This window comes from Lissotriton vulgaris, chromosome 6 (assembly GCF_964263255.1).
Source record: "Lissotriton vulgaris chromosome 6, aLisVul1.2, whole genome shotgun sequence".
Lineage (NCBI taxonomy): Eukaryota > Metazoa > Chordata > Amphibia > Caudata > Salamandridae > Lissotriton > Lissotriton vulgaris.
In genome coordinates, this window is record NC_141694.1 from 124,688,702 (window position 1) to 124,701,606 (window position 12,905).

General features: G+C 44.6%; 1 protein-coding gene across 1 annotated transcript in view; it reads left to right on the forward strand.

Moving 5' to 3' along the window:
* Nucleotides 1-12,905, forward strand: part of PLB1 (phospholipase B1) — a 604,804-nt gene that overhangs the window by 110,878 nt on the left and 481,021 nt on the right. Inside the window, exons 11-13 of the mRNA XM_086926127.1 lie at nt 1,601-1,683; nt 3,653-3,719; nt 6,031-6,114. Of these exons, the coding sequence (XP_086782253.1) occupies nt 1,601-1,683; nt 3,653-3,719; nt 6,031-6,114 (234 nt within the window). The remainder of the gene's footprint in view (nt 1-1,600; nt 1,684-3,652; nt 3,720-6,030; nt 6,115-12,905) is intronic.

Consider the following 12,905-nt stretch of genomic DNA (forward strand, 5'->3'; position numbering starts at 1 on the left):
TGGCAAGGCGCCTACCTCACTGTGACTACACTGCAGGATTGGCCGAGAGCAGGCACGTGGTGGCAGGCAGCAGTTGTGTTTCTCTTGTCACCTGAGTGACACTTTCTCCATGAGCAGCTCAGGGGGGTAGCACTCACTGGCACTGAACACAACTATGGACAATGTTTTGCTGATCACTGCCAACAGGTTGCACGAGCTGCCTGGCTTCTGCCACCCACTACGAAAAAAGTGAGCAGTGCTGGACTCTCCTTCTGGCCTGAGACGGGAGGTGCAGTAACAAGGAGCACCATTACGTCTGAAGCCAGACAAGGCCATGCCAGGCCCGGGTTCTCCACAGCCCTGTCGGCTGAATGACAACACCCTGGCTAAGCCTGGTAGAGAGCCACTGGGCCGCAACTTGGGACTCTAGGCACAGGGGAGTTAAACAGGGCTGTGAATGGAGGTAAAGTAAGACAGGCGCATTATCGGTTCTCGTGCTATGCGTCAGCTCGTGCTCTATTTCAGTGACTGTGTTTATGTTTCAGATCCCCAGTTGCAAGGGATGGCTTTAGGGAGTCGCGAACAGTTCAGCTGCACCAGGTGCTGACTTTGTTGGAGGGCAGTGCGTTTTAAAATAACTATTGTATTAAAAGCATGTGAACTTCCTTGTGCGTCCAGCAGTTTTCAGGCACCAATAAAAATGTCAATATAACTTTGGTGATTATTGTTCCTTCTGGTGAGAGAATGGAATTTTAACTCATCATAAAGTAGCGCAGAGTTAATGTGCCTGCTGCTGAGAATGTGTCCCATGCAAATCACAAAACTGAGTGTAAATGAACTATGAGTATCGTTTAAAAAAATGGAATGTATGCCAGAGAGTTAGTATAGAGAGATGAGGGTCACTGTTGGAGAGTGGTAGTGAGGGAATTCATGGAGAAGGAGGTCATATGGGGGAGTGCCAAAAAGACGTTCGCACTTGGCCCCCCACCGCCAAAGCCGTCCCTGTGTGGTGCTGTGGACAGGAGGCTAGCGGATGTGCTCCATATATTCTGTACTTATTCAAAAGATACTGAGGGTTTCATTACCATGCCCCAGCAGCATTTTTGTGTTGCCTGAGCATCAATTATTCGACACTCCGGCAGCGCAATGTGCCGCAGCATATTTACAAGGCAACCAAAGCCACTTTACATGGCTGCTGCTTTAGTGCCGGGGCATGGGTCAGCGTAGTAATGCACCATATTCTTATAAATACAGTGCATTCCTGCACTTTTCCAATGACGAATTACTGCAAAGTTGCTTACGGCACTGCGCTGCACCATTCTCCTGTAAATGAGGCCTGCACTCCTTTACCAACAGAAAGTCTCTCGGTCGTCTGTGGGCAAATGGCTTATTTCCTCCGACATTGATCTACTAGCCAAAAGATGAGGATCTGGTTAATCTGCTTTCTCTTTGCTAAAATACAGTGAACTAAGTATTTTCTGTTTTGCAGGCCCCTCTCGAAGGGTATTACTCTTTGAATGGAGAGTAAAAATGATGAAAAAGACAGGAGGGACTGACATTTTTATTCTAGGTTTCCTACTGCACTCACAGCGAGTTAAAACATCATTTTTTTTCTTTCCAGCTCCCTAAAGCCATTGTGAATCTGGTGGATTTTACTGATCTGGTGGCCTCTGCTCTGTCCCACCCAAGCAATATGAAAGACAGGTAAGCAGATTCCATGCTGACCCTTTGTCCTAAACCCCAGAAGGACCATCCCGGTGAAATACCTATGGCCAGAGTATGTAAATTGCCCTGGTGTGTTCCAGTTTTGCACTCCTATTCCTGTTAGGGATACCTTAAAACCCGGAGGAGCGCCAGGAGACATAATGCACCAGGGCTGGACCGGCCATTTGGAAGGAGCAGGTACAGGACACCAAAATCAGTACTGACAAAATGTGCAAACCGCCCTGCAAGGCATTGGTGCAAAACTACACACCACAGGTATAGGTTACCCGTCCCTGGTGCAGTTTGCAAAAGTAGGGCTCCAATTTGCTGCTCTATGGTTTTTAGGGCTTCCAAGTACCACTTTAATGCATGTGTACAGTGTTTATGTTTTCTGATATTGCAATGCACCTACACAGCATTATTACACCAATGGTTGTTCCTAGGAATGAGTGTTGAGTCACGTACCCAGTGTCTGCACCCGCTGGATAAAAAGTTCATTACACAACAAGAAGACGCCTCAAATGAATTCATTAGTTCTATGCCTTGTTATTGAACAGTGGATGTGTATGATTGGTCACATCAGATCTTGGGTGCATGGAGGTTCCAGTCCTGCAGGTTGGGTTCACTCTCTTACAGATAGGCAAGTCTAACCTGGGTGCCTTGGCCTCTATAACAAAGAAGGTCCTAGAGGTGGTTCACCTCATTCTCTCACCCACACCTGTTAAAAATACATCCTACAATGACAAACTCGCCTCTTTTATGTTTTCAATGGTGTTCTTTCATTCCAGCTACTTTGGGAGGCACAAAATGGGATCCATTGACCTGATTCAAAAATACATCCAACATTGGAAGAAATAAGTCTATTTAATGCTAAATTTACTCTTACAAAACGTGATTGTATTACTAATGGAACTATATACTTACATAACATAGAGTGCATACTTCTTGGCTTGATGCCCTTCTCTATGTCTTGTTTAGGTAGATTGTCCACAATGGAACAATCTGCTGATTTAGATAAATGGTGTGACTTATTATACATTTTCTTTGCCAGCCTGGATACGGGCTTACTCCTACGTTTGGTAGTATATTTTACGATCCAGTGTGTTTATGGAGTCGGAAATGCCACCGGAAAAATTAGGAAGGTGTCAGTCCCCTCATGATTTTGCGTGGCCTCTTTTCCTACCTCTAATCCTTATCTCAGTTTTCACTCCATTGAGGCCAAGCAGGCATTCATCCATGACTAAATGTTCTCAAATTGGTTGTACCGCATTATTACAGCTGGGTGTCTTTGTCAAACGACGAGAACCCCAAATAGTGCTTTCTGATGACCGCAGCCAGTGGTTGTCGATGGGGGTGACAGTGAGGACTCCTTTGGGACTCAAGAGTCAGACATCACTTTATCAATCATGAGTGGCCCAAAGGCATATGCTGTTCCCTTCTCTCCAAAATGGGTTGGACAGTGGACAGAGTTCAGCGCCAATCCTACCACCTCCTACAAATGCTCGTACAAAATTTGATGCTCGTCCTTATTAAAGTCATCTGCCAAGTCAATTAAAATCGAGGCAAGGGGTGTCAATCACCCATGGTCCACAACAAAGCGTATCTGATACTCTAGACCCTCTTTGTGGGACTGTTGCGGCTCACACACAGTGGCCTCCATCACATCACTGATGACTGGAAGCTGGTTGGACCAAGTTGGGTGACAGGTGTTTTGGTATAGCTACTGGATCAGGATCCACAAGACAAGTTGGTAAGGTGCTATTCCACATGTTTATCGAGGAGAATGTTAAACTTCAAGTACACTGATATCTGCAATAAGTAAGTTGTTAAACAGTGACATGTGCCCTGCCCATCAAAAGCTCTCATGCGTTTAGGCAGCAGAGCAGGAGATATGTCTGTGCATCTAGAACATGTCATAAAGTCATTTCATGGATTTTCTCTGATACAACTTTGATGGTTCTCTTTCCAGGGAGTCGTGTGCCTGTTTCAGAGACACTTCCAGGCTAAATGATGCCCTTCTGAGATGGTCCTTCCAGGTGAGACACTACTCCTGCCCAAGGGCGTAGAATGAAGTCCCTTGCAGAAATAAGAATGCTGTAGACCTGTCTACTGAGTAGTAAATGTGGCTGTTCTTTGACGACTCTCACACATACTGTGGATTTGAAAGTCTCGAAATGTAGGAATCCAGGACACAATCTATTTCATTTCAAGATTTTAGTGGCACTTTATGAAGTGCACACCTTTATCTGACAGGTGCGTATAGGAAAGACAACAACCTGGTGAGTACATGAATAACATTGCTTGAACAATAAGATCGCAATGTCATGGTTAAAGTCAGGTAAATTCAGAGAATGATTTGAAAAAGCTCAGTCTGTCACCAATGACTTCTCAAAATGTCAGTTGATTGAAACCGCATCAACTTCTGTTGTAGAAGGAGTGTCTAACAACAGAACTTTCTGTTTCCCTGGAGGGTTCCTAAATTACCCCTTTCACTGACTTATAAGCAAAGTTATCCTAATATTTGACTGTATTTTCATTCTGCCAAATGGCAACGATTGCACTTAAGTTTGGCAATAAGATGCTGGGTTTTAACAGCCAGCTGCTGCTTAGCACTTATCCACTGTTGGATTTGATGTTAAGAATTAGAATGCTGCAGGAGAAAAAATGTCAAAAGTGGAAGAACCTGTCGAAATAACAGATTTGGGATTTTATTTCCAAATCATGAAAAGATGCATGCATATGTGTTCTTGCCAAGGGTGCTCTCGGTGTCTATTCACAGTATAGCTGCTTTTGAGAAGGGCGTCTCATCTTCCCAAGCATTGCAGTAAAAAATAGGACATGTTCCTCGCAGGGGGCACTCCTTAAGCCATATTAATTGGTTATCGGAGTGGTAGAGTTAAGACTTTTACATTGTTATTTTAAATTAATCACATCATTAGGTATGAGGAATGAGCGAGAAAACATTTTAAGGGCTGGGTGGCAATTTGAATAGCATTGGGACAAGAAGACAGCGTAAAGAATGAAAGTACTGGCCTGTAAAAAGCCTGCTAGCAGCCTGAGGAAAATTAAGAACAATTTGAAATGGCAATTACAAGACTTCCTGGTGTGGATTGATGGATAACATTCCTAAGTATAGCTTTATAACCTGCAGTTGAGGGCTATATCAGTTGTTAAAGGCCCTGAACCAGAATTATAGGCCTGAGCTACAGGCGAAGGCATTTCGGGCCAGATGTATCAAGGCTTTTGCGACTCGCAAACGGCTGATTTGCATTTTTTCATATGTATGAAAAAATCGCAATTTAAGGAATCGCAATTATTTGCGATTCCTTATTTTGCCATAGCATTTAAGGAATCGCAAATTTTGCGATTCCTTAAATGATATGTATGACACATTTTGAAATTGCGATTTTGAGTTAAGAAATAGCAAATTACCACCAACTTGTACTTGGTGGTAATTTGCGATTTCTTTTAAAAATGCCCTATTTGGCATTTGTGAGAGTGGCATGTGACACACATACATGCCCATAGGGCATGTATGTGTGCCACATGCACACACATGTCAATTTCAGGGGGTGCAGCAGGGTGTCTTTGAGACACCCCTGCACCCTTGACATAATTCTCAAATTGCGATTAGCAAATTGCGAATTCGCAATTTGAGAATTATTGCACTGTCATTCCTATGGGCCTCCTGGCCCATAGGAATGCATTGGAAATTATTCTTTATTTGCGAATTCGCAAAATGCGAATTCGCAAATAAAGAATAATAAGGAATCGGATAAAAAATAGCGATTTTGTACATACATTCCGTTTTGCGAATTCTAAATAGCAATTCGCAAAAAATTGCTATTTAGGATTCGCAAAACGGAATCTTGATACATCTGGCCCTCTAAGAGGGAGACAACAGGGATGTCAGTGTCAGTGATTTTTATTCTGTTTGGGAGTTTCCTTCTGAAAAACAATAAACTTGACTGTGCAGGCTCATTGGCCATGGCTCCTGCACAGCAAAACACCAATGCCCAGCATTACATGAGGTCCACAAACGTCTAATTCATCATGACACGAGGTGCCTGAGAAATGGAGCTCATTTATCAGCATTATGGATTTACCTGAAAAACCCTTTTTACAAAGAAAACATTTTCTATTCAATGCTCTAGAACTCTGACATCTGCTGGAAATTCTAAAATGTAGTGACAAAACCGTAGTGAGCCTATTGGATAGGAACCTTCTTCAACCAGTGACATCACTAGCTCTTCCAGGAGTTTTTATGAATTATTGCTAGTATATAAGAGGTTTATAAACTTTAAAGTAATTCGACCTCATATGTAATTTCGCTAATTTTCCTTTTAGGATGCTCTGGAAACCCTGCTGAGCTCCGGGAGATATGACGAAGAAGATGATTTCACTGTTGTCCTCCAGCCTCCGCTCACTGCTGTAAGTCTGCTGGAACAATGAATGTCGCCCCAGTGAGTGCTCTGAGAGCTGGCAGTCGGTTGGTGGACCACCACTGCCAGCTTGACATTATCATACCTACTCTTTCAATGGCAGTGGCTGTTCTGTTTTTTTTTTTAGTTCTATAAAGTGCTTACATGTTGGTCAACAGCCACTTCAGAGTGCTATAATAGATTTCTCACTTGCTTTTCATTCTAAAATGTTCACCAACATTATGAAGATCTAAAAACACCTCCCCAAAGATGGCGGAAGTGAATTCTGTCTACTTTGTGCACCATCAGTGTAAATTCTGGGCAGATTTATGAATTTTTCGCACAATGCAGGGCAGCAAGCAACGTTGCTGTGCTGTGTTGCATGAAAGAGAGACAGCTGAAATGCACCATATCAACTATGCTATGGTCCATTTTTGCTGTCTCCTAGTGCTGGGCCACTATATGCTACCTAGGGCCAATGGAGGCAACTTGCATCATGGTGCAAGGGTTTCTGCGTTACAGGCAGGATTGTTTTTGTGAAGGAAGGAACAATCCTTTCTATGTGAAAGAGGAAGTAACAAGGAGAAATACAGTTATATCTCCTTGTTACGCCAGCTTCATGGAGGCATTGATTTACAAACATGCATCCTCTCCCTATCCAACTAACCAACACCACCAGACACAACTTAAGAGAAGGCATTGAAGCTGTCGCCAAATAGATGAAAAACAGCTGCCTACAACTAAACACCAACAAAACGGAAGTACTCATCATGAGCCCAAACCCCGATGACTGGAACGACACCTGGTGGGCCCCCCGCCCTCGGATGCCCGCCCACAGAGCAGGTACACAACCTGGGAATCATCCTGGACTTAGAGCTCAAAATGGATCGCCAGATCAACTTTGTCTCGTTCTCCTGCTTCCACACCCTCCACCTCCTACGTAAGACCTTCAAATGGATCCTCCTCAAACACAGAAAGACCGTCACTCACGCCCTGGTCACCTGCAGGCTCGACTACGGCAACGCACTCTATGCCAGAATAAACAAAAACCTCACCCACAAGATACAGAACATCCAAAACGCAGCCGCAAGACTGGTCCTCAACCTGCCAAGCCACTGCCACATCTCCCAGCACCTGCGCACACTCCACTGGCTCCCCATCGAAGCTAGAGTCACCTTCAAGATGCTAACCCACACTCACAAGGCCCTCCACGACACCGGACCAGCATACCTGAACAGCCAACTCAAATTCCACGCACCCCAAAGGACCCTACGATCAGCCCAGCTCTCCTAGGCTGTGGTCCCCAGCACCAGAAAGGCCAGATCAGGAGGCAGCTCCTTCTCCTTCCGCGCAGCCAGAGCCTGGATCGACCTTCCGCTCCACCTCAGACAGACAACATTGTTTCCCATCTTCGCAAGAAACATACACACCTGGTTCTTCAACAGACCCCCTCCTTGATGGACTGGAACCTGCAACCCCCCTGCTCCTCCACCCCCTGCCTTGCCCTCATCCATCCCTCCTTCTCCTCCGCTCCCCTCCCCAACCATCATGTCCCTGGATAATTATCCTCGTCACTACATCCTCTTGGATGCGAGGCTGAATTTGCTTACAACAGCCACACAGCTCGGGAGCCCAGAGGAACTGACATTTCCGGGGGATTTTTTGTAGCATCCCGCGTGCTATAGTTTCCCTGCTGCTGCCAAAAAATGCCTCAGCAGGCACTTCACTCTGTGCCCCCCATCGTACATATCATTTTTGGCTGGAGGTGGTAATTTGTAACTATTGGACTGTGTACATTGCATAGGGCTACAAGATTTTACAAACTGAAATTTGGAACTTTCCATAAAGACAGAAGTAGCACTGCAGTTTTGAAAAGAACCAAGGTACACAGAATTTTGAATTTGAATTTGAATTTGAATTTGAATTTGAAGTATTTATATAGCGCAGCGTACACCATGCGGTTTCTTGGCGCTTATAAGTACAGGCATAGATGGAACATATAAAAAGGACCGCTAAGCTGAAATGGGAGAGGAGTTACAAATGAAAAGCTTGAGAAAAGAGGAAGGTTTTAAGTAGCTTACGAAAAGGAAGATACTGGGTGGAGGATCTAAGGTGAATGGGAAGGGAGTTCCAAAACACCGGGGCCAAGGAAGAGAATTTAGCTCCACCCCATTTCTTGCGCTTGAAACGTGGTACCGTGAGTAAGCAAAGGGAAGATGAGCGCAATTCTCTGCAGGGCACGTATGGCTGTACCGCCGAGGAGATGAAGGCGGGAGCGAGACCCAAACGGGCCATGAAAGTCATGCATCCCAGTTTGAATAATGCTCGCTCACGAACCGGGAGCCAATGGAGTTCCTTTAGCAGAGGAGTGACAATGTGAAATCTAGGGAGAGAGTAGACTAGACGGGCCGCCTGGTTTTGTACCAATTGCAATCTCCGTAGACTATAGGCCGGGATGCCGTTATAGAGGGCATTCCCGTAGTCTAAACGGGAGATGACCAGAGCGGACAAGATAAGTTTACGTGCAGAAAAGGAAAAGAAACGGGAAACAGTGCGGATAGTGCGAAGAGTTAGGAAACCAGCGGAAACAACAGACCCGATCTGAGAATGGAGAGTGAGATGGTCATTGAGTTTAATGCCCAGAGTTTTAACGGAGGGAGAAGGAGAGGGAGGGGAACCTAAAGAAGGAGGCCAAACAAAGAATTCCAGGGGCTGGATGAACCCCCCGTCAAGACTAGCTCGGTCTTGTCTGGGTTCAGTTTAAGATGATTATGATTCATCCAGTCCCTGATAAAAGACATCACCGAGTGAAAGTTGGAGAGAGAGTGAGAGGAAGAAGAAAGATTAAAGATGAGCTGGAGGTCGTCGGCATATTTATAGACGGTGACCTCCAGCTTCTGAAGAGCAAAAATCAAAGGGGCGATATATAAATTATACAGAAGAGGGGAAAGAGAAGAACCCTGGGGAACCCCACATGAGATCGGAAGAGGAGTAGAGGAGAAATCTCCCAACTGAACCACCTGGGTGCGGTCTCTCAAAAAAGAGGAGAGCCAGACAAGGGCTGTCCCCCCGATACCCGCCGCCCTGAGACGGGAAAGAAGAATGGAATGATCCACTGTGTCAAAGGCGGCGGATAGGTCCAGGAGGATCAGCGCCTGTGGTTGGTCAGAGTCTAGGCCCTCTCTCAGATTATCCAAGACCGACACCACAACAGCCTCAGTGGAGTGTCTAGCCCGAAAGCCGGCTTGGCAGGCGGCTAGCCCCTCATTCTCCTCCACAAATGTGCTGAAAACTGCAGTGACGTGGCGTTCCAGCACCTTGCCCAGAAAAGGTAGCAAAGAGATGGGGCGATAATTAGTTAGGGAGGAGGGGTCAGCCCCCGGCTTCTTCAAGATGGGAACAATGGTAGCTGCTTTCAAAAGAGGGGGGACAACTCCCTGCGCAAGGGAGCAGTTCAGGAAGGAGAGAGGGGGCAGGGTGCATGCAGAGTAGATTTGACGAAGAATGCGGGCAGGGCAGATGTCAACAGGGGAGCCTGACTTGACTTTGGGGAGGATGGCAAGAAAAGAATATTCAGTAAGGGGCGGAATAGAAGACAGGTGGGCCTCAGGAGGGGGGGGACAGGGGTCTACATAGGACTGGGACGGGAGGGGGATATTGGTTTTGATGGTCTCAATTTTCTTCAAAAAATAGTTGTTTAAGGAGTCGCACAAGTGTTGGGTCGGAGTAGGTTTCAAAGAGGTTCTATCAGAGAACGCCAGATCGTGGACAATGGTGAAAATGTCCTTAGGCTGGTTCTCAGCGGTCCATATTTTATGTGAAAAGTAGGACGTTTTAGTGGAGAGAATAATGTAACTGACAGCGCGGAACAGCATACACAACACAGCCAACGATGCACAAATGAGTCTGAAATGCAATTTTATATGCAATACATTCTAGGTCTTTCTACTTTCCCCAAAGTTTGATACAAAACAATTTCATATATGCACTTTATTCACGTGAGTGCTATATTTAAGCCTCACAATATCGAGCCCCCATGCCCATTATTTGCAGAGACTGTCACATATATTTAATGTGGTTTTATGCTGCGCTACATTTTTTAACAAATAATCCGCTTGTGAAATGGGCTGCCGGCAGTGTCACAAAAGCAAGTCTAATCCTATCTGGGTTGTTTTCAAAGACCGACTTAAAATGTCAGACGCTGTTTTTGAGTGCGCCGGGAGCTCATTACGTGCTCCAGGCTTTCTCCGGAAGGTAGTTAATGAATATCAGACTGTTTTCATTTAATTATTTTAGATTTAGTGGTGTATTGGATAGTCTGATGAATTCATTAAGTACACTTATATGACACAATATACATTGAAAATAGCGCATTTAGGCTCTGTCTATGCTCTGCACATGGTAATACCTGGTTAATAAAGACTATTAAACACAATGCAGAATTACAGTAAGCGTGTTGATACTACAAAGAATAAGACAAATTCATCCTGCTTTTACTTGCAAATTTCAGAAAGAAGCTGAAAAAATAATCCTTAAACATGTCGCTCCTGCCATTAGTCAATATAGGTTTGTTTTTATTGTATCACCATCTGTTACAGCTAGTTTAGGCATGATTTGAATAAAAAAAAATGTATTCATCGTTTAAATTCCTTTAGGTTGCAGACTTGCTCTATCTAGGCATGAATTGCATTTCCAGTGTTCATTAAGTAAAAGTAGATGTTTTAGCACCCAGGATAATGTGCTGCGTGGCTAATGCGGATGACACTCAGCTGATTCTAACCATCAAAAATGATGGAGAAACAGTAGCGGAGAGTTTTAAAACAGGTATGCTGGCCATCGGACAATGGATGTCGGCAAACTGTTTAAAACTGAACTCCGAAAAAACAGAGGTGGTAACCTTCGGACATCTCTGCCCCAATTGGTCCCCAGTTTGGTGGCCTGCATCCTTCGGAGCTTTGCCTAAACCAACCCCCAAGGTGAGGAACTTAGGTGTTATTTTCGATAACAACCTGAACTTCATGGCGCACACTAATCAGATCGCCGCCACGGCTTTCTATAAACTACGACTGGTAAAAAAGATCCTTCCTTTTCTCCCAAAGAATGCAGGCAAGACACTGGTAAGCGTGCTAGTCCTGTCTGCGTTAGATTACTGCAATGGCTTGCTAGCCAATGCCCAAATCAGGGTCATTAAGAAAATGCAGACAGTGCAGAACGCAGCTGCCAGACTTCTTTCGGGAATTCCCAGATACAAACCTATAGCCAACACCATAAGAAGCTATCACTGGCTCCCCATCAGGAACAGAGTTAAATTTAAGACCTTGTGCATAGTTTATAAATCACTGCACCAACAAGCACCTCAATTCCTGAGAGACCACCTCACTCCATACAATCCTTCTCGACCTCTCCGTTCAGCTAAATCGAACGATTTGGTGGTACCCCGTACTAAATTGGTCACTTGGGGAGATCGACGTTTTCTGGTTGCTGCCCCGAAATTATGGAACACACTCCCCCAATCCATCAGATCTAGCGCAAACCTCTTGTCATTCAGAAAGCAATTGAAAACCTGGTTGTTTAACCTCTAAAAGTATGAAGCCCAGCATAGGAGAAGTCTGCAATAGTAATAGCGCCGAGACGCCTGCGGGCATTTGTTCGCGCTTTATTAAATATCAAAAATAAATAAATAAAGAATTATAAGGTCCCAAAGGAGAGACCAATTGGCTATGCCAATGCTTGTTAGAACATGCCATTGTTTTTTTCCGAAATGAAACTGGATGGGTTCATGACCTAGCTGACATTGAATGCAAAATAAGTCAGCTTTAACATTGACACCAATCTCTCCTTCAAAGATCCCAATTGGCGCATTTAATTTACCTTCAAGTGCTTGGTAAAATGGTACAAATGTACCCAGGGCCTGTAAACGAAATGCTACTTGTGGGCCTTTAGCACAGATTGTACCAAGCTTTTACGTAGCTCCTTAAACACGTCCCAGGCCTACAATTGCAGTCAGTGTGTGAAATAATAAAGTACCATTTCGGCCTGGCAAAATAAACTTTTTCCCAGGACTAAACCTTTATTTTAAATACATATACATATAAGGCACACCTAGGGCAGGCCCTAAACAGTCCATAAGGCAGAGGTCAGTCTATTTAATAAGTGGGACATGTACTTTTTACTTTAACATGTGCTAATAGTGAAAAAACTGTTCGCTACTTTCACTACAGCAAGGCCTGCCTCTCCCCTAGGGTAACATTGGGTTATTTCATTTCATTTAATAAGTGATAACTTTCAATTGGGAGCAGGTAGGAATATCGAGGTTGGCCCCCAAAGAATTGTAACTTAAAAGCCTCTTTAATGGTAAAATCAGATTTTAAGTCACAATTCAGAAAATGCCACTTTTATAAACTTAGGGCCTCATTTATGAGGTTTTGCCGTAGGGAAGCTGCTCTACCCTATGGCAAAAGAAAAGGGCAGGAATGCGCGGTATCTATAAGATATGGCACATTCCTGTCCTATTCCCCTGCACCGGCGCACAATGGGCTGCCTGCACCAGCGCAATCACCTTTGCACAATGGTTCAAGGGTGCGGGGATGATTATTTTTGTACAGGAAGAGAAACCTCTCTGTACAAAAATAATCACAAGAGGCTTTTCCTCTTTCTATGTGTGCTGCAGAATGCAGCACACATAGAAAAAGGAAAAACGAGGAGAAATAAAGATATTTCTCCCCGTTGCGCCTCCCTTACGCCTCCCCTGGGGAGGCGTAAGCTTTTGGCACTGCCTCAGATTTATGTTTTCTCGTAAAT